Here is a 20298-nt window from a genome sequence, read left to right as displayed (position 1 = left end):
GAAAATCTCCTTGACATTTTTCACACTTTGAAGCAGCTGCAGCTAGTGTCGTCGGAAAAGGGGGTGGGAGAAAAAAAGAAAAGAGGGGGCGGGGAGAGCGGGGAGACACAGCCGAGAGCGAGCCACGAGCGGCGCCTCCTCTCCTGCCAATCCTGGCACCTGTGCGCGGAGCCGCTGCACCGAGAAGGACCTCGCTCCAGGAGAACCCCGGGCTGGCAGCCACGGACACCCCGCCCCTGGCAGCGGGTTCTCCCCGGAGGGAACCCGCAGCAGCCCCCTCGGGCCACCGCGGTCGCCTGCAGCCGCGGGAGGAGCGCACAGCCCCCGCTCCGAGCCGCCCACCGTCCCCAGGTCCCCGGGGACCCTCGCCCCACGGAGGCGCGGCAGCGGCGGGCAGGGGGTGTCACGGAGTTGGGTGCACGATTCGCCTTTCCTGCTCATCTCCTCTCCGCCCAGGATTTATTGTCTGTGGAGCCTTTGGGGGGCGGGGAAGGAGCTGCGCCTCCTCCGCTGCTGCTGCTGCTGCTGCGGTCGCTCCCGCGGCGCGCACGGCGGGCGGAGGCCGGGGAGGGAAGCGCTCCCGCCGCCCCCGCCTGCGCCCCGGGCTTCCACTCCGCGGCCGCTTCCCGCGGGAACCTCTCCAGCCGTCCACCTGAAGGGCACCGGCGGCACCATGGTCTAACGTGGCACCTGCCCGGAATCCCCTCTTTCTCCTCCAGCTCCTCCTCCTGCCACAGCCCTCTCGGGTACCCACCTCCTCCGAGGACGTGCGCGCCCACTCCACTGCGGACCCCGGACCACTTTAAGGAATAACCCTGGGCGGCTGCACGACTCACTCCCTCCGGAACCTCATGGGCAGTTTCTCCTGCCGGCCATGTGAGTAAGACATTCTTGATCGGTGGCCCAGAGGGGGCTGTGGAGACCCTCGCCTCGTGCGCCGGAGGTGCGGGACCCTGGGGGTGGGGGGCGGGGGCGGGGAGAGGGGGAACCGGAGCCTCCAGCGCTCCGGGAGCTGCTGACCATGGCCCGTGGAGGCGGCGGGGATGTGGTAGGTTGCGGGGCATTTGGAAACGGGGTGCTAATTGTGTGGGTGCGTGGGAGCAAGCACCGAGTGGCCTGGGCTGGCGGGAGACCCTATGAAAGGCTACATGCTGCTGAAAGGAGATGTAAGGAGCGAGTGCCTGGCGCTTGTGCTGGGACCCTTGGTGGGGCTGAGGTTAGTCCTGACTCCTCTTCCTTATCATCGCTGCTATCTCTCCAGGCAGCCCCCAAGGTGTCTGAGGGTGAAGCGCTTAAAAAAAAATTGTCACACACACACACACACACACACACACACACACACCCCACTTGTGGCAGGTCTCATTTACCTTGGGAGGTATAGTGTTACTGTTGGATGTCTGTTTGAAAGATACAATGAGAAGATCCTTATGCCATTAGGGGATTGGAGGCACAGGGTGGGGTTTGGGGAGGTGGATGGGGAAGGGGCGTGTGACAGCCTGGAGGACATGAGGACCCAAAGAAGTGGGGAGCAACGGGGTGAATGCTTTCCCCGGGAGTCAGGGAGCACCATGCCTCCCTCCCCCTGAGCCAGACAACTCCTGCCCACACAGCTCCTTTGTGTTGCACAGCGAAGCTGGGGAGCCCGCACCATCCTGATCCGATCCCATCACCAGCCCCCAGTCAGCACCTGACGTCCTCCTCCTAGAGTCCTTAAGGATGCAGGACTAGTTTGGGGATCCCGGCGTGGAAAGAGAGGGAGGGAGGTGCATTCACATCACCATCATCATGGCACCCAGGCTGGTGGGCTATGAGATTGATTTCCCAAGGTCTCTAGGCTTAACTGGTTTGCCTAGTCCGGAACGGGGTTGCATGGAAGGGGATGTGCAGAATGTCTTTAACGTGCGGCTTCCCCACAACGGGGATGGCTGCATGCAACCTTGCTTCCATGATACTACTTCTTGGCCATCCCGCCTCCGCCCTCTCCGCACCGCCTCCTCCCCACCAAGTCACAAAGCCAGTGGGCTGGGCAGGAGGGGGTCACTTTCACAACTCCCGGGGATTGGCTTCAGAAAGGAGCCATCTGCGACTCCCAGGGCTCCCACATTCCTGTCAAAGTTCCCCTTCAAAAAGGCTGAGGAGGGAGGGGGTGCGGGGAGACAGAAGGATCCTCCTCCACCTGCTCCGGTGGACGACTTTCCCAGCACACTCCCAAGGCATCCCCTCTACCTGCATCGGGAACTAGGTCAGCAGGTACCTGTGTGGACCTGTGTCCCTTGCAGTGTGCCTCGTGATAAGATGTAAAGCAACTTGTCTGTGAGCATATATATATATTTTTTAACCTGGACCGAATTTCTAAGCACAATAGAGATTTTCTAGCGTGGGCGAGAGGAGTGCATTCCAGCGAAAGCAGGACACGTGATCTCCCCAACCAGAGAGATACAGTATTAGGAACTCGGTTTTCTTTGTTCTAAGCTGAGCCTATGAGATGCTCAGCATCCCAGTTGCTCAAGTCCTCCTGTAAGAGGGGAACATATTAGAGTGGATGGGAGTGGAGGGTGGGGAATAGGTGGTCCAGAAGCATAGGCAGGTAGATACCTGGGCTTGAACCTTCTCCTGGGCCATTAGATTGGTTTCCCTGCTGCCCACCTCCCTCCTCTTTCACCGCTCAGCTCCCACCTCGCCCCTCAGCCCAGCCAGCTTCCAATTTCAAAGTGAGGCATTCCTTCCCAGCGATGTGGTGGAAAAGTTCTCCAGCCCCTGCACACGTGGGCTCCCCAGCGCCTGGGAACCTGCTGGGATTAGCAACAGATCCTGCCACCTCCCCAGTCCCAGTGTCACGCCTCCATCCAGGCGACATGCAGCGACTTCTCAGACTCTTAAGAGAACCACCACAAGATCTTCTTGCAAAAGGCAGTAGGTCAGAGTCAAATCTGTGCTTCTTGGAAACCATTGATCCAGGACAGGATGAGAAATGAGCTAGGATGTAGGAAGGATTTTATTTTTCTTTAAAAATAAGATCCATAGGCCTAAAGTACATAGACGGTGATGTTTAGCTATGTCAGCGTGGGGACTCCTGGGGAGATTTCTCAGGCCTGTGGAATGTCCTGGCGGGTGATTATTAATCTCCTGGAGGCAGAACTTGCTCTAGACCCGTCATTTAATGAGTTACCTAACTTGGAGATTTCTCATTTTATTTTTCACTCCATGTTTTATAAGCCACTTAATGGGCTGAAGTTTTTAAAATGTGGGCTATTTCTGTCTTCAACTGCATTGCATCATTCGAATTTGTTGTGGTAGGGGAAGGAGAGTCAATTTCCATGACATATTATGAAGTGAGAGTTTTTTCTACATTTTATTTTTATACTTGACTGTCCAAGAAAAGATGTGTACTTACCATGGCAACCCTTGCATTCTCCATCACGTGTGCCTGCACATATGCAGCTTCAGAATTAGAAACAACTTCTAAAAGAACTAAATCTGTTTCAATTCCAGTTGCCATGTTTTAGTCAGAATTTTAGCACCACTTTAGGCTGGCATTAAATTTTTTCTTAATTAAAATAGCATTTCACTTTCTTTTGTAAGCTTTTCATTTCTATGTGTCCTCTAAAATACAAAATATAACTTAAAGTGTTTTGTGTACATATAGTTTTGTTTGCTTTGGATTTTTAAAAATTGTGATGGTGTAGTTAATATCACTATGAATTTTTATCACTTACAAAAGTCATTAAATAACTATTACTCATGTGGTGGTAATTCTCAAAGATTTTTTTAAAGATCTCTCTTATTTTCAGTATATACTGCATAGTAATAACTTATATAAAATTCTGATTTCTTTACTCACAACTTAAAATGCCTGCTTTATAGAACAGTTGAAAATTTGAGGATGTTATGTTTTAACTGATGCACCAAAATTACAAACTATAATTTTATCTTCTGATAATGGTGGCCTCAATATAAGGGTGGATTACACATACCATGATACTGTAATTTCATTCCATACTCAAATGAACAGAGTGCAAAGAGTAACCAACTATGAATAAAGTACCATCTGAGTTATTTCTGTATTCTTTGTTCATTTGGTTTCTTCATCCCCAATGATATTTTTTTTTAGAGAGAGTGAAAGGAAGGAGAAGGGAGAGTGGGGGAGGGAGAGAGAGAGAGAGAGAAAAACATCGATGTGAGAGAGACTCATCATCAATTGGTTGCCTCCCACATGCACTCAGGGACTGGGGATGGAACCTCCAACCCAGGTACACTCCCTTTACCAGGAATGGAACCTATGACCCTTCAGTTCCCAGGCAGATGCTCTAACTACACCAGGCAGGGCTCTGGATTCTTACTATATATTTTTTTCTTCACATAAATTATTTCATGATTTTTGGAGAATTATTTATTTAAAGAATATATGCAGTTCATTAAGTGTAACAAATATAACAAACATATCATCAATAAAAGACATTATTAGAAGTATTTTGTTCTTTTCTATAATAGTGAGTGCTTTGTATGGTGTCATCCACATTCTTTTTCAGGGTGGGTTCAGTAAGTCATGTAAATTTGCAAGATGACTCTGGGAGAAACTTCAGTTCAAGTCTGTGACACAGAATAGATCTTTAGTTTGTGCCAAGTGAACTAACCATTCCCTAATCCATATCCCAAGGAAAGATACATTGGAGATGATTCTAGGATCTTCTGAGAACTTTTCACTTTGAATTTCTTTAATCCAGGGCCACATCAGTATTCAGCAGAGGGTTTTTAATGCCTCAGAATTTAAAATGGAAATTTAATATTAAAGCACAATCTGACCATGTGGTGTGGCAACTAAATTCTATTCAGAGGAAGCACAAAAGCAGAAAGGAGATGCATAGATGGTAGGTTTTGCATATGTATTAAAATAGGGGATCATAAATTGTAAATGGAAACTCAAAACTACAAGTAGCACTGTAGATCAGCAGTGTTTGGAAGATAGTGGCCATGTAATTTACTGACATCTTAATGATGCCTTTCCTTTATGAAGGTGTGTTTTGTGAATCAGGTTTGCATCATTAAAAATGTTCATGTTTTTATAGAAAACACTGTAGTGCGTCATTCTGAGGATGTGAAATAAGAATAAGAAAACCTTAGGTTTCTCCAGAATTACGGTAACATGTGATCTTAGGTAATATAAATCAGCCTCTTTTAAATGCTATACAATACAGGTAATAATAAATACTATTTTATTGTTCTAGTGCATAGCAAATGCTAAAACAAGGTGGTACATGAAAAGTGTTTTGGACAATTTAGAGGAGTGTAATAAACTTTTTGCTACAAACCAGTTTTCCTATACTGATATATGTGTGTGTGGTTGTGCATCGTGATGGTATATTATGATTTTAAGGTGGGCCACTTAAATAGTTAAATATGTCTATTTCCTATCTTGGAATTAGGTGGTTACACTCAGAAATCCATGAACTCTTGTAATCAGGACCCATCTCTTCTCTTACCTTAGTGCAGTGGTCGGCAAACTCGTTAGTCAACAGAGCCAAATATCAACAGTACAACGATTGAAATTTCTTTTAAGAGCCAAGTATTTGAAACTTAAACTATATAGATAGGCACATTGTTATTAACTTAATTAGGGTATTCCTAAGCCGGCCTTTGCTAAAAATTCAAGGGGCCAAAGAGCTGCATATGGCTCGAGAGCCACAGTTTGCCCACCATGGCCTTAATGCATAAATTGTAATCACAATCATAACAGCAGCTACCTGTTACTAAACACCTACCATGCGTCAGGTGCTTTGCTTCAAGGTAATTTTGTAAAAAGCATTAGTCACCCTTTGAAAGATTAGAAAACCAACTCAAAGACAACAAGTGACAAGTCTATTTAAAAAGCTAAAAAGTTGTGATGATTTAAACCCAGATTTAACTCCTGTACCTTTTTTTTTTTTCATAGTATGCTCTTTCCTTCATAGGCACACATTGGTGATTGTTAAATAACAGAAGCTTATAGATCATAAAGCTAGTTCCTAAAGAATAAAGAAAAATTAACATTTTGAACTAGCTTTTCAAAGTAGTCTAAATATTTGGCATCAGTTCACCATATCACTTCTGTGACCATTTAATATTAGTACAAAATATACTGGTGCTTATCCTCTTGGCATAATTAATTCATAGCAGAAACAATTAATAAGCTATTTCAACCTTTCATATTAAAGTACATTAAGGAAGGTTTCAATGAAGCAAGTTTTGAGTCAATAACTGTCATATCTAGTTTGAAACTGGTGACATATTTAATATATAAGCCTCTGCAGAATTATTGTATGTGCTATTTAAATTATTATCCACGATTGAAAAAATCATCATTTGTCATTGAATGATATATGGAAAATTATTAAGTAAATTTAATAAGCCAACGGATTTTCTGCATACACTGATTTTCATTCTATTGTTCAGTTTGATTAATTACTTAAAACCTCTATACAAAATATTATTTTACTTAATACACATGAAAACAACACTAGTTACCAAATATGAAGTATTGACATTTACATTAGCATTGGCATGATCTACTAAATATTTTAACACTGGAGTAGATGCTTATGTGTGTAAGGAATTAATTTACTAAATTCTTAAAGATGCCTTTCCTTCAGTTGTGCCAGAGTAATTTTGCTCCACATGAAGTTCATTATGGCTGAGAGCACGCTGAACACCAGATACTGAACACATGGTAGTGATACATGCCCAGGGTAGTAGCATAAAGGAACTTGTAGAATACATGTAAATGTAGGTGTGTGTGTTTTTTTGGGGGGTGTTCAGGTAGAATTAAATTTTGTGCTATTTAAGAAGTAAAGTAGTCTGAAAACAGGTGAGAAACTATAGGTTGCAATCACAGGGAAGAGGAAACTGGCTTGAAAAGAAAAATACTGATAGTGTATGTCCTATCACTATCTTTATGAGACTTTCATAGGGAGAAAGAGAGGACAGTAATGTAAATAAAGAGCTAGCAGGAGAAAAGATGGGAAGAATAGTTGAAAAAGAGCTGTTTGACTTAATTCACCAAGAAAAAAAATATTATAGCACCCTAACTTGTTTGGCTAAGTGGATAGAACATTGGCCTGTGGCCTGAGGGGTCCTGGGCTGGGTTCAATTCTGGTCAAGGGCATGTACCTTGGTTGCCTGCACATTCCCAGTAGAGGGTGTGGAGGAGGCAGCTGATCAATGTTTCTAACTCTCTATCCCTCTCCCTTCTTCTCTGTAAAAAAATCAATAAAATATATTTTAAAATATTATAGATATTTGGCATTATAATATTGAAAGAGATAAAGATACTTTTGTGTAGTGACAAAATATTTTATGGCTGACTACATTATCAAATTATTTGGCTATAGACGGAAAGGCAAGAAATGAACCTTACTCAGACAGTGCCTAAATGTAATGAAGACATTTGTTGCACTAAAAAGGTAAAATGATGGACACAAAGCTAAAATGTGTCAGCTAAATTTAAAGAATTTATGTGACACAAATGGTGCAACTAAAATAATTTAAAAGTGGAAGCAATTAGACTTCTTAAGTAGTAACTGCTCGTGTGTTCCACATCTAATAATAATTTCACCATTATAATTCTTACCATAAGTAAGCATCCTATAGTCCATAGGATGGAGGTGCACCTCAGATCACATATTTAATATCACATTAAATATTTACTTCAGTGTTATTTTGAGTCAGTGTAATTGAAGACATGAAAATTTTTCTTCACTTCAAGTGTGATTAATTTCTCAAGACTATTATAAAAGTTGCCATAATTAAATCAAACACCTATTTAAACTTTCAGTGATTGTTAAATATTAGCAATGTCCTTAGGGCAATATCATATTGTTGAACATTGGGCATACCACATAGATGCAGACACAGCTGAAATCGCTCTGTTTTATAACACACACACACACACACACACACACACACACACATGCACACACACGGCTGTAATCTTACTATTTCATGAGTTCATAACACTTTAGAGATCAAAAATTATTGAAAAGGTTTTATTTTACAAAAGAGGAAACTGAGCCAGAAAAGTTTGGTTTATTTTCTCCTCCTCCTCCTCCTCCTCCTCCTCCTCCTCCTCCTCCTCCTCCTCCTCCTGTGTGTGTGTGTGTGTGTGTGTGTGTGTGTGTGTGTGTGTGTGTGAAAGAGAGAGAGAGAGAGAGAGAGAGAGAGAGAGAGAGAGAGAGAGAGAGAGACAGAGAGAGAGAGAAGAAGGGAGAGGGAGAGAGAGAGAGAAACATCGATGTGAGAGTGAAACATCCATCCATTGACTGCCTCCTACACACCCCCTACTGGAGATCAGACAACCTGGGCATGTGCCCTGACTGGGAATCAAACCAGCAACCTCAGCAATCTTTTGGTGTACAGGATGATGCCCAGTCAACTGACCCACATTGTCTAAGGCTAAGTTTGCTTTCTTGCTAAATTGCACACAACAATTAGCGACAGAAACAGAAATGGAACCAGATCTCTTGGCTCCCAAACTCTGTCAGTAAAACCATACCCTTGGAACTATTGGAATTTTTTACATCTGAGCAGAGAAAAATAGGGAAAATAACTTTAATCCAATAAATTCAGTTAATGAAGCAAGCCAATATGATGACCCCACACAAATACTTTTTTTTTTTTCCCTCATTTCATTTTTGGCCTAAATTTTGGCCCTTTTTTATTTGGCCTAACTTTTTATGGACAATTGCTTTTATCTTTCCATTTGGATTTGACTGTCTCTAGACAGTTTAATGCTATTAAATTTAATATCTATTGCATGTTCTATTTTTAAGAAGACACTTATTTTTGCCCTGGCTGGTATGGCTAAGTTGATTGAGTATCATCCCATGCACTGTAAAGTTCCTGGTTCGATTCCCTGTCAGGGCACATGGCCAGGTTATGTGTGGGTTTGATCTCTGGTAGTGTGCATGCAGGAGGCAACTGATTGATATTTCTCACATTGATGTTTCTCTCTTTCTCTCTCTTTCTCACTCTCCCCCTCTCCTTCCTCTCTTTCTAAAAATCAATACAAAATATTTTTAAAAGATGCCTTTATTTTAGAAAAACAAAATTTATTTTACTAATATTAAAGCACTCTAAATTTGGATACTATACCCTTTTAATGAAAATTAAAATGTCCTTTTAAATTATTTTAGTATCTTTTTAGTATAATGCAACTAAATAAATATTAGGTGATGGAGAACTGTTCAACTCATTTAAGATAAATTAATTTTCTTCTAAATTAATTATCTTCATTAAAGAGCAAATAATAAGTTTTCTTATAAAAAAAACAAGATTTACTGTAAAGTTATGACTTTCTATAAAATATTGTCTTAAATATTAATTAGGAAAACATTATAATCAAGAAAATAAAATATGACACATTTGGAATTTATTAAATATACTTATTTCTATGAAATATTTTTGCATTACAAAGTTACATTTTGAAGGGTCCATTGAAATAAGTTCCCCCTTACTACTAAATACTGTTTCTATATCTGTTTTGCTTTCATAAGATGATTTTAAAATAAATGTTTCTCATTTGGTGTTTTTTTCTAATGCTAATATTTTGAGTCCACTCTTTTTAGAAGCTTAGGTTCCTGGAAAATTTAGGACAAGATGTTTTACTCCTAACAGCTAAAACATATTAGTAACACTTACAAAGCATTTTTAAAATTATGTATGTCTCTTAAAATATGTATTTGGTGTATAAACAATGACGTATAGAAATAGTTACAAACAAAATCCTTGATTGAACAAGATATACCTGCATAGTCACATATAATAGCCCCCTAAAAAGCAAATCAAAATGTCTTAGCACAACAATAATGTTTAAAATTGGGAGGAAAAAAATGTATGGTAAATGCATTAGTCTATTACAGATCAGTGCATTAGCCGTGCTTTTCATTTGTAGATTGGTTCTTGTTCATGCCAGCTTTCCGTGTACTGTTCTGGGACTCGTGGGTGTGATAGAACGGAACATATTTCTGTGTCTGTGTCTATAATCCCACACACCATTTTATATGGCAAATTCTAAATGTCCTAGACTAAGTGGTAAAGAGAAGACACAGTGTCTTCTCTTTCCCAGTCTGGGGTTGGAATCACCTCCCTAATGAAACCTGTTTTATGTTTCAAAGTATCTAACTTCATTGAATGCGATTATTTAGTCATAGACCTTAAGGTGTGAAGGGCATTTTGTGCTGCCCCCTCGCTTTCTTGCTTACCTGCTTGCTTCTCCTACTTGGACATAGTGAAGGCTTGCTTCCTGCAGACAGAAAGCAAGCTGCTGAGACTCAAAATGATAGCCTCCAAAGATGGGTTATGAACAAGGGAAGAGAGGTGCAAAGGTGACTCATGTTTGTGCTTTGGCACAAGAAGAAAGTACTAGAACTGCAACACATATTTATTTTTTACTTTAAAACTGTGAGAATAGCCTTAATTAATAGCTAATAAATATATGGATTAACAGGATCACATTCAATATTGAGATTGGGTCCATGCTTATTTATAAACATGTATTAGAAACACTAGGAAGGCAATGGGTGAAACTGAGAATGCACTCATCTTAAAGTCTAAAATGTGCTGGTGAGTAAAAACGTGAAAGCAAGGCTTGGATGTAAACAGTGTTTAGAATCCTTTATTTCTGAATACAATTGTATATATGTCAAGCTTGTAGGCCCTTTATCTATCTCACACTAAATAGGCTCCCTGAGCCAAACCAAGGGCACTAGTCTTCTGTAGCAGTTGGCAGGATATATATCCTCTCCACCGTTCATTAATTAGCATAAATTCAGCCCTGAGGACATGGTTTTATGGTGGCTGCTAAGGGAGTAACACATCAGTCTCTTTGTAATAGTTTTAGGAATGTGATGATCACTTCCTTTGGCTCTGCATGGGACCAGGACAGCCCCACGCCTCAAGGGTACTTTTCTTCTCTGCATGTGTAAAGTTATCCATAATTTTTAGGATAGACTTTGTTCTTAATCTTTCCTTTTCCAATGTAGAATTTATTTGTATGATTATGTGTGAAAAATACATAGAAATGCAGGTAAAAATAAGCTTGAATTTAGATTCTGGGCATATGGATGAATAGTTTCTTGTCTTGAATGTTTCTTGTTTTATGTTATTGCTTAACAACGGATGAAATAGGACCTAATGCAAGTTAGAACATTGTATTGGGACTCAAGAATTACAGCCTGGCTGGTGTGGCTGTTAGTTGAGCATCATCCTGTGCACCTAACTGTTGCAGGTTTGATTCCCCATCAGGACACATGCCCTGGTTTTGGTCTTGATCCCCACAAGGGCACATGCAGAAGGCAGCCAATACATATTTTGCTCTCACATCTACATTTCTCTTCCCCTCTTCCTTCCTTTCTCTCTAAAAATCAATAATAATAATAATAATAATAATAATAATAATGATAATGTAGTACATTCTGATAGGTTCACATTGTAAAAAAAGATTATAGCTTCTAGTATTTACTCTGAAAAGGAAGGCAACAAAAATCTCTACAAATGCCATTTGAAGGACTTTCCACTCTTTTGGATTTGAGTCATGGAAGACTTTTTTTTTTAGATCCTCACCCAAGAATATGTTTTTATGAATTTTAGAGAGAGAGAAAGGCAGGGAAAGAGAGAGAGAGAGAGAGAGAGAGAGAGAGAGAGAGAGAGAGAGAGAGAGAGATCAGTCTGATAGAGAAATATTGGGTTGCCTCCTGGATGCACTCCAACTGGATTGAACCCCTAACCTGGGTATTGCCCTGACCACTGGGAATCAAACCCTTGACCTTTCTGTTTCCCAGACAATGTTCCAAGTAACTGAACCATATGGGCTAGAGTAAGACCCTTACTCTTAAACTAAGTAAAGATCACTTTTAAGTTGGTAAATTCTTTTTAGAGTGCTTTGTTGGATAAAATATGTAGTTGAATGAAACTTTAGAGTTCCTTTGTTACCCTTTTTTTTTAAACAATCCTTGTTTTAAATGATCAAACCCTTCGATTATATGATTTGTGTAATCTCGTAAAGATCACTTTTAGTTGGTCTTTTCTGGGACTCTTCAATTTTTCAATATGCTTTCTTTGTAGCATCCTTAAGTAATGGTTTGTTTAAATGGCTATCTCCAAAACCAACACATACATAGTAGCCCATTTGATACTTTATCGCTAGCAAACTAGCTCAAAAAAGCATAGTATGTGAATGAGTGATTTTACTTATGCTTCTGCGTGCCTCTAACTGACTCTCATAGCCATTAGTGTGGTTCCCCTCAATTTTGGCCTTTTCCTTTCTGATAACAGCATAATATTGTAGTTCCCAGTTCCTCTTTGAGGTTAGGCTGGCCTGTGGCTTACTTTGGCTAATGCAAGAGGAGGTAAAAGTACGGTGTGTCTCTCCTGAGTAGAATTACTCATGACCCAGTGCACTCTCTGCTCTTCCCCTGATGTAGAAATTACAGAAGCCTGCGTCACGATGGAGCCCCCATCAGCCTGGTCTCTGAACAGTTAAAGTCATCCTTGCACACATGCATTCAACAGGTAGCATGAGCAAGAAACAGGGTGCTGTTGTGTTAAGACTTGGGGAGGGGTGTTTGTTACTAAAGATAACCGAGCCTTCCCTTCCTCTCAAAGTCATTGAGTGAAATTCTAGTGAGAGTGTTATCCTGATGTCCAGTTTATGGCATCACAATGACAGCAATGTTATATATAATCATGCCACTAATTTAGATTTTTAATAGAAAAATGCATTCTATTTTATGACTGATTGAAATTATAATAATTAACAAAGCTATATTCAAAAGATGCAAAGGTTGATCTATTTGATAAAATTTTATAGATTTCAAGCGCTATGACTTTCTCAGTTTGTAATCTTGTATACACTCATATTTTGATACATCATAAGTCTAAGCACTCTGCTACTATTCTTGAATAATGCAGTAACGACTACTCTGAGTTATAAAAAAAGAAACCCTGCAGGGTAATACATATATTCTCCTTCTGTAGATTATTAGGACAATACTTATAACAAACAATCTACCACACCTATGGAAATCAGCAACATTTTCCTCAGTTTAATAAATTGTACTCAAGTTCATGCATTTATTCATGCGTTCTTTCTAAATATTTATTGTGCTATTACTCTGTACCAGGCCCTGTGCCTGGTAAGGCTGATTATGAATGGGGCCCCTCATTTCATGGTGCTTATAATCCTAAGGGATAGGCAGACATTAAACAAATAACCACTCTAAGGATATATAATTTCAAGTTATGATAAGTACTAAGAAGGAAGAGACCAAGGTACTGAGGGTGAATATAATAAAGAGTCTGTGCAAGAGAAGTAGCATCTCTAATGAACCGATTTTTTTGTTTGTTGTTGTTAATCCTCACCCAATGATATTTTTCCATTGAATTTTAGAGAGAGTGGAAGGGAGGGAGGGTTAGGGTGAGAGAGAGAAACATCGATGTGAGAGAGATGCATGGGTTGGTTGCCTTCTACATGCAGGATTGAACCTGCAGCCCAGGTACGTGTCCTTGACTGGGAATTGAAACCAAGACCCTTCCATCTGCTGGCCAACACTCTAACCACCGAGCAACACCTGCAAGGGCTGAACTGATCCTACATAATAAAAGCCTAATGTGCTAAGTTGCCAGTCATCCTGTTGGCCTTTTAACCAATGAAAATGTAATATGCCACTGATATGCTAAGGCCACTCAACTGCTCGCTATGATGTGCACTGACCACCAGGGGGCAAATAGTTGACTGTTAAATCAGTTGCTATGACATGCACTGAGCACCAGGGGGCAGACGCTCTGACTGGTAGGTTAGTTTGCTGCTAGGGTCAGCTGATTGGGACGAAGCAAGACAGTCAGACATGCTCTGGAGCTCTCCCATGGTCCCTCTCCAGCTGGCCAGCCTCCTACATTCCTCCCCAGCCCTGATTGTGTGGGTCCCTCGGACTTGTCTACACCCTCTTGCAATCTGGGACCTCTTGAAGGATGTCAGAGAATCAGTTTTGGCCTGGATCCCACTGGTGGATGAATTCATGCACTGGGCCTCTAGTATATTTAAATAAGACCTCTAAGTTGATAGGAGTAATCAAGGCAAAAAGAGAAAGCAGGATAATTCCAGCTGGGCAAATGGCATATGCAAAGACTGCAAATCCTGAGGAGATGGTGCAGTGGGAGTTAGGGCCATTGAAAAAAGCTAGATATTAGGGAGCTGAGGGTAATTGGCATAATATGAGACGGGCATAAGTCAAATCCTCTCAGGACTTATTGACCAATTTAAAGATTTAAATATTTTTATCCAACAACCTATATGAAGTCATTAAGCATTTTTTAAACAGAAGGCCAGAGTGGAGGAAGGGATTTACAAATTAGGAGATGTTACAGTATAAGGTTAGGCAAGTGCTTACTATTATATATTTTATGCTTATATCTTGGGAGTGAAATGGAAAGAGGTAAATAGAACTGAGGTATGCTTTATACAACCTGTTGGATTCATTGTTGAATTGATAGTTGGATAAGGATAATGAGAAAAAGTGTGGCATGAAGGATAATTCTAAGATTTCTGACAAATAACTGGATACATGGAGGTACAGTTTATTGTCTGAAGAGTCCTGGAGAGGGAGCTAGTCTATTTGAGTATAACTAGAGCATTGCTGCTAATGTGAAGGAAACTGAAGAACTGGCTAACATATTGATAAAACATGAATCAGAGCATCAATTTATAAAATTAAACATCCCATATAAAATTACTGGAAACATACTGGATACTTTTGAGGGGAAAATAATTAAAGCCTCTTTTTAAGAAAAACTGTTTTCAATAAGTGATAATTGGGTATGCATCAGAGTGACTCACTCTATATCGCTATCTTGGTTTTCTTTTTCTTTTCTTTTTTTTTTGGCATGAAAAGATAACATGAATGCATATTCATCCCTTCTGAATACTAAATTCTTCCATCTTCCCCCCCCCCCCCATTATACTTTAAAGTTTGGAAAGAATAATTTACTCTTGATTTTTTCTATTTGTTTATTGTGATGAACAGAAGAATGAGTATAGTTTGTTTTAAACAACCTAGCTCAGGTACTCTATATCCTCCTATCCAGATAGCCATACTGTTGATCTCTCTGGTCCAGGCCACACACATTTGCATATATCTCCATGTGGTCCCTTCCCGAGAGCCCCTCCCATTTATAATATCCTGGTGCTAAGTTCTGTCATTTAGGACACACTGTAAATTGCTGCCCAGAGAGTGCATTTATTAGTAAAGTGATAATGTTTTATTCACGTACATGTTATTTTGGAATGTGTTCAGCTTCAAGCTACCAACCATGAGTGGTTTAACTCAGTAAAACACGTAGTTATTTTACCCACTCCTCCACTTAGCACTTGCAGTGGTAACTAACTAACAATTCCAAAATATCTCAGTGACTTATGACCCCAAACATTTATTTCTCACTTATGGTTGTGTGAGGCAGCCATAACTCTGTTCACCCAGGCACCTCACTCCAGCATCCAGGCTGAAGGAGTAATCCTTATCTGGGATGTGTTGTAAGAGGGCAGAAGCAAAGGGCCAAACTGACCTATGAAGTGAAAGCTTCTACTCAGACATAGCATATTTTATGTCCTTTGACATTCCATTGGCAAGAGCAAGTCACATAACCCAGCGGGGAACGTCAAGGAAATGAATGGGCAGACATGCGTGCTGGTGTCAAGGCCCAGTGATGCCATTAGGACTCTTCCCAAATCATTGTCTTAGCATTTATTCTCTGAAAGAGTTTTCCACCATAACACATTCACCTTCAAGTGGACTGGCACCAAAGGTAATAGCAGTGGTGGGTCTTAATTTTGAGTTCTTTAGTGTGTGCTCTCTCTCTCTCTCTTTCTTTCTTTCTCTCTCTCTCTCTCTCTCCTCTCTCTCTCTCTCTCTCTCTCTCTCTCTCTCTCTCTCTCTCTCTCTCTGTTAATCCTGGCCCCAGCATACAGATTTATTTAATATAGTAGTAGTGTGGTTATATTTTGATTTTTCTTCTCTGATTGAGTTGAAATGCATTTTATAAATTTCTTTTGCTATATCCTGCTATTTCCCTAGCATGGGGCACTTAGATAAAGTAACATTCAACTTGAAAGTTAGGGTAATAGAAATAGCAATTCCGATTTGGCTTGGGGAAACAGAATACCATATCTTCTAAGCATTGAGACTTAGTTATGAAGTAGAATTTTATTTCTTTTTGATAATCTGGAGGCTATATGGAGTAATTTTAGATTTTAAGAATGGATTTACTTTGGGACTTTTGAAATAGTTATCAGCTGGTAAAGCTATATTCTTATGTGCCACTTGATGTTTAAAACCTTTTATGTTTTATTTTTGTTTGGTTCTAATTTATCTAGAACTTTGAGTTATAACCATTGTATATTTCATGAAAGATATTTTCACAAAAAGTTTTTTATTTTTATTTTTTTCAAACAAAATAAAAATAGGACTACTTTCAATTAAAATAATTCCTTCAAAATTAAATGAATCAGCTCATTCATGTTTGACTTCCTTCTGTGGTATTGGAAACCATTTAAACTACTTCGAATGATAAAACAATCACCACTAGATAAGTGGTTTCAAACATTTTTGTCATTGTGAGCATTTTTATCAAGTAAAATAGTACAAAAAATGTCAATGCATGAATCAAACATGAGAAAGATTGCTATGTTTGAAAAAAATCACTATTTTTATATTCAAGACTTACCATTCTAAGGTATAATTACTTTATAATTTCTCACTTTCTATTTTAACAGAAAAGTACTTTATCCCAAGTTGCAGATATTGCGAGAAAACATAGGCGTTATTTATTTTCAGCTACAAATAACCAACAAATTTAGAGTCAGACAAGTTATTTGAATTATCTTATGAGCACAGATAGGGTTGCACTGGATTAGCTCTTCTTCTTTTTTTGATTGACAGAGCATACATCCACACAAAGTCTCCCAGAGGGTTTCACCTTGTCACCCCAATTATCAGTGTGCATGGCAGGCCTCTCCAAGGCAGGAAGGTATTTGGGACTGCCAGTGCCGCCTTGTAATGAATATCCTGTGTGCCCAGCTAAGTAAGCAAAATGGTAGAGAAAACACAACGCCAGGATAATCTGAGACAGATGAAATGACTTACTCATTTTGCTGAATATGGCTCATTAGGATGGCTTTTGTTTTTGTACTTGTCAGGGCTTGGGATCACTTATTTCCCTCGTCCTACATATCCTATTGAGACTGCTTACAGTTTTTGTGAAAGTGGGCTCCAGGCTGAGCAGTAAGACAAAACAAACCAACAAAAAACAACAAAAAACACTTTAGAGGCAAAGGTGGACAAAATGATTGTTTTCTCAAAGCTCAATTCCTCTATTATCCCATTGACAGGATATTTGAGGGTATTTTGGGGCTCTTTATTTTAGAAGGCATGGAGTTCTTGTTACTTCTGCTGGCCAACCTATATGACTCTCTTGCCTTCTGCCATCCTGATATTGAATTATTTTATCAAATATCTGTCAAAATTTTATTTTTCTGTCATCTGTGGTTTAATGAGTGAAATGCATAGTAAAATTGCAGTCAGACCAAAGTTATGGGTTTAAATATCTTCCATTTCTTGCTAGGCAGCTTGGGACAATTTAACACTCATCATAATTTACTCATCCTTGAAATGAACATAACAATGCCCATTTCACATAAATGTTGTGATAACTAAATAATTTATGTAAATAAAAAAAACCCATCTAACACAATATTACCTTAGGAATACTTGGACGTGCAAATCAAATTACCTTATTTCCTTCCCATTGAAAAGGGTGTACTGACTTGTCATTATCTATAATAATAAAAACATAAGAGGATAATTAGACCGGATCTCCTTCCAGATGTCCTTCCAGACAAAGCCAGGGCTGGGAGGGCTGAGGCAGAGGTGGCCATGGTGGGGGGCCGAGCCCCATGCACTTATTTCATGCATCAGGCCTCTAGTATTGGGATAAAGACAGAAATCCATGGTTTTTCCCTTAAGTCTAGTTGGTATCAACACTGCAGCTCCACTCCCTACATGCCCAAGAATGTTAGTCTTCTTTTAGTGCTTTGAAAAGGCCTTATATTCTGCTGTTCTCATTGGCTGCTCTCTTCACCCGGTTGACTCCTATTCTAACTCCTCATTTCACTTCCTCTGGAAATCCTCTGCTCTCACATTCTCTTTGGCACTGTGCGTATAGCACAATGCTACACAGTGTTCCATACATGCTCATAGTATGTGGCTTGCCATATTGACCTACAATTTTATTTTTCTCATCCTTGAAATATTTTATCTTAACCATTCACAAAAATGCCTCAAAATGAAATTGTGTAAAATAGAAATAAAAGAAGGTGGAAGGAGCTCACATTTATTGGAACCTCAATCATTTCAGGAACTCATCTAGGCATGCTGCATATGTTTTCCTCATGTAATCCTCATCAACACAGAGCAAGCATGATTTTTAGGGAAGAAATAATATATATGTATCATTAAGGTCTTTGTGCCAGATCAAGAGGAGGAAGGGCAGTATGCAAATTAATTTCTAGACTAAAAAAGTACTTTTTGGCGAAAAGCTACAGAATAACAGGAAAGTTTTCTTACATAAGGAAATTTTCATGTTGTAGGATATTTTAGTCCTTATTTTTTTTCAGGGACACAATTACCTTTTGTATATCTCAGGCTAGATAAAACACAGAGCTTTTGAAAAGACAATAGTCTATCTTGTACATAATTTACATATTTATAGCTAAAGTCACAATTATGAAAATAATTCCCATGCCATAAGGAAGTATCTATGATGTTGATATGCATTTGCCCCATAAATACAAAAAGAGAAGCTTGGAAAGAGCCTGCAATGCCAAGATAAGTTGAGGACGATCCCAGTAAATATTTCTTAGAAGTACAATATGTGATCAAACGCTCACAGCCAGAAAATGAGGGCCACTGACCTTGTCAGAAAGACACACCAGCCTCCAGTGAGCAGAAAGAACTACATGAACTGTTACTAAGAAATACATACTTTTAAAATTTCTAATTAGCAAATTGTTCTTTTTTATCTTACAAGTTTTGTAAGATGATGTCTTTGGTTCCCTAACATCCCAAATATGATAAATGTCAACTATATAAAAATCTTTGCTCATGAAAAATGAATCCTAAAATGGAAGAACTGTGGATTCTTATAAGAATTTATAGAGAATGGAGGGTTATTGTAGACATAAATCTACTGTTATTAAATAGTGGACATGCTAAGAGCTGGTCTGAGACTCAGCCAGCTATGTTTCCAGTTATGTTAGATGATAAACCGAAATTCCAAAATAAAATTATTTTAAGTTTTTGTCAATTTAAAAATACTGACCCACTTAAAAGTTTTCTTTTTCTTTCCTTCTACCTCCTTTCCAACGTGCAAGACTTTAATATGGTATTATACTTGGTCTTTCTGAGGTTATTTTCCCTCACCCAGCTGTCAAATTAATCTTTGTGAATGCCTTTCTAGTAAATTAATTTTCCTTCTGGGATATCTCCAATAGTTTCCCACTGCTTATAAAAAGTCTTAATTTCTGAAGTTGAACCTCACAAGACGTTAAATTCCACTTACAACTTTTCCAAACTTATTCTCTCTTCCTTCTCTACACTGAACTGAATTCCCGAAGAGACCAAGCTCCCTCATAGGAGTGTTTCAAAGATGACATAAGACACAAAGGGCAAGTAAAGATCCTACCACTATGTGTTGAGGCTTAGTAAATGCTAGTACACCTGCTGCTTGCTTTATTGAGTTCATATTTCCCTAAAAGTACTAGTGACTTAATTGCCCAAATTCACAATGAAATATATGTTCTATTGATTATAAGAACAAATGTGAAGGGATATGGTATAGAATTTGTGATCAGGAGCAAGGGCTTCAACTTCAGCTAGTCTGACACAGGCTGTAGCACTGTGTCCCTTCAACTAGAAGACTATGGATGGATTCATCTTTCTTAGTCTTGGTTTCTGATTTTAAATTATGCCAAGTCTTTCTGTTCTGATAAGGTATTGGGGGAGGATTAGGTGATATACCACTTATACATAATAATTACAATAACTCCTTTAAAAAAATTACTGAGAGAGAGAGAGAGATCTGTTGTTCCACTTATTTATGCATTCAATTGGTTATTTCTTGTATGTGTCCTAACAGGGGATCAAACCCACAACCTTGGCATATCAGGGCAATACTCTAACCAACTGAGCAACCCGGTCAGGGCTATTCATTCCAGTAACT

General features: G+C 39.6%; 1 protein-coding gene across 12 annotated transcripts in view; it reads left to right on the top strand.

Annotated features, from left to right (window-relative positions):
- The first annotated feature begins 211 nt into the window (after positions 1-211).
- Positions 212-20298, top strand: part of LRRC7 (leucine rich repeat containing 7) — a 475871-nt gene continuing 455784 nt past the window's right edge. For 11 of the 12 annotated variants that reach the window (XM_084871851.1, XM_084871861.1, XM_084871862.1 and 8 more), the window contains exon 1: positions 212-876. In XM_084871851.1, coding sequence (XP_084727977.1) covers positions 875-876 — 2 coding nt within the window. In that variant the 5' untranslated portion in view covers positions 212-874. The remainder of the gene's footprint in view (positions 877-20298) is intronic. The other variant, XM_084871857.1, reaches the window with a different exon arrangement.

This window comes from Pipistrellus hanaki (genome assembly GCF_964339955.1).
Source record: "Pipistrellus hanaki genome assembly, chromosome: 2".
Classification (NCBI taxonomy): domain Eukaryota; kingdom Metazoa; phylum Chordata; class Mammalia; order Chiroptera; family Vespertilionidae; genus Pipistrellus; species Pipistrellus hanaki.
The sequence above is the reverse complement of the archived record's forward strand: the minus strand, read 5'-3'. Positions and strand labels throughout refer to the sequence as shown.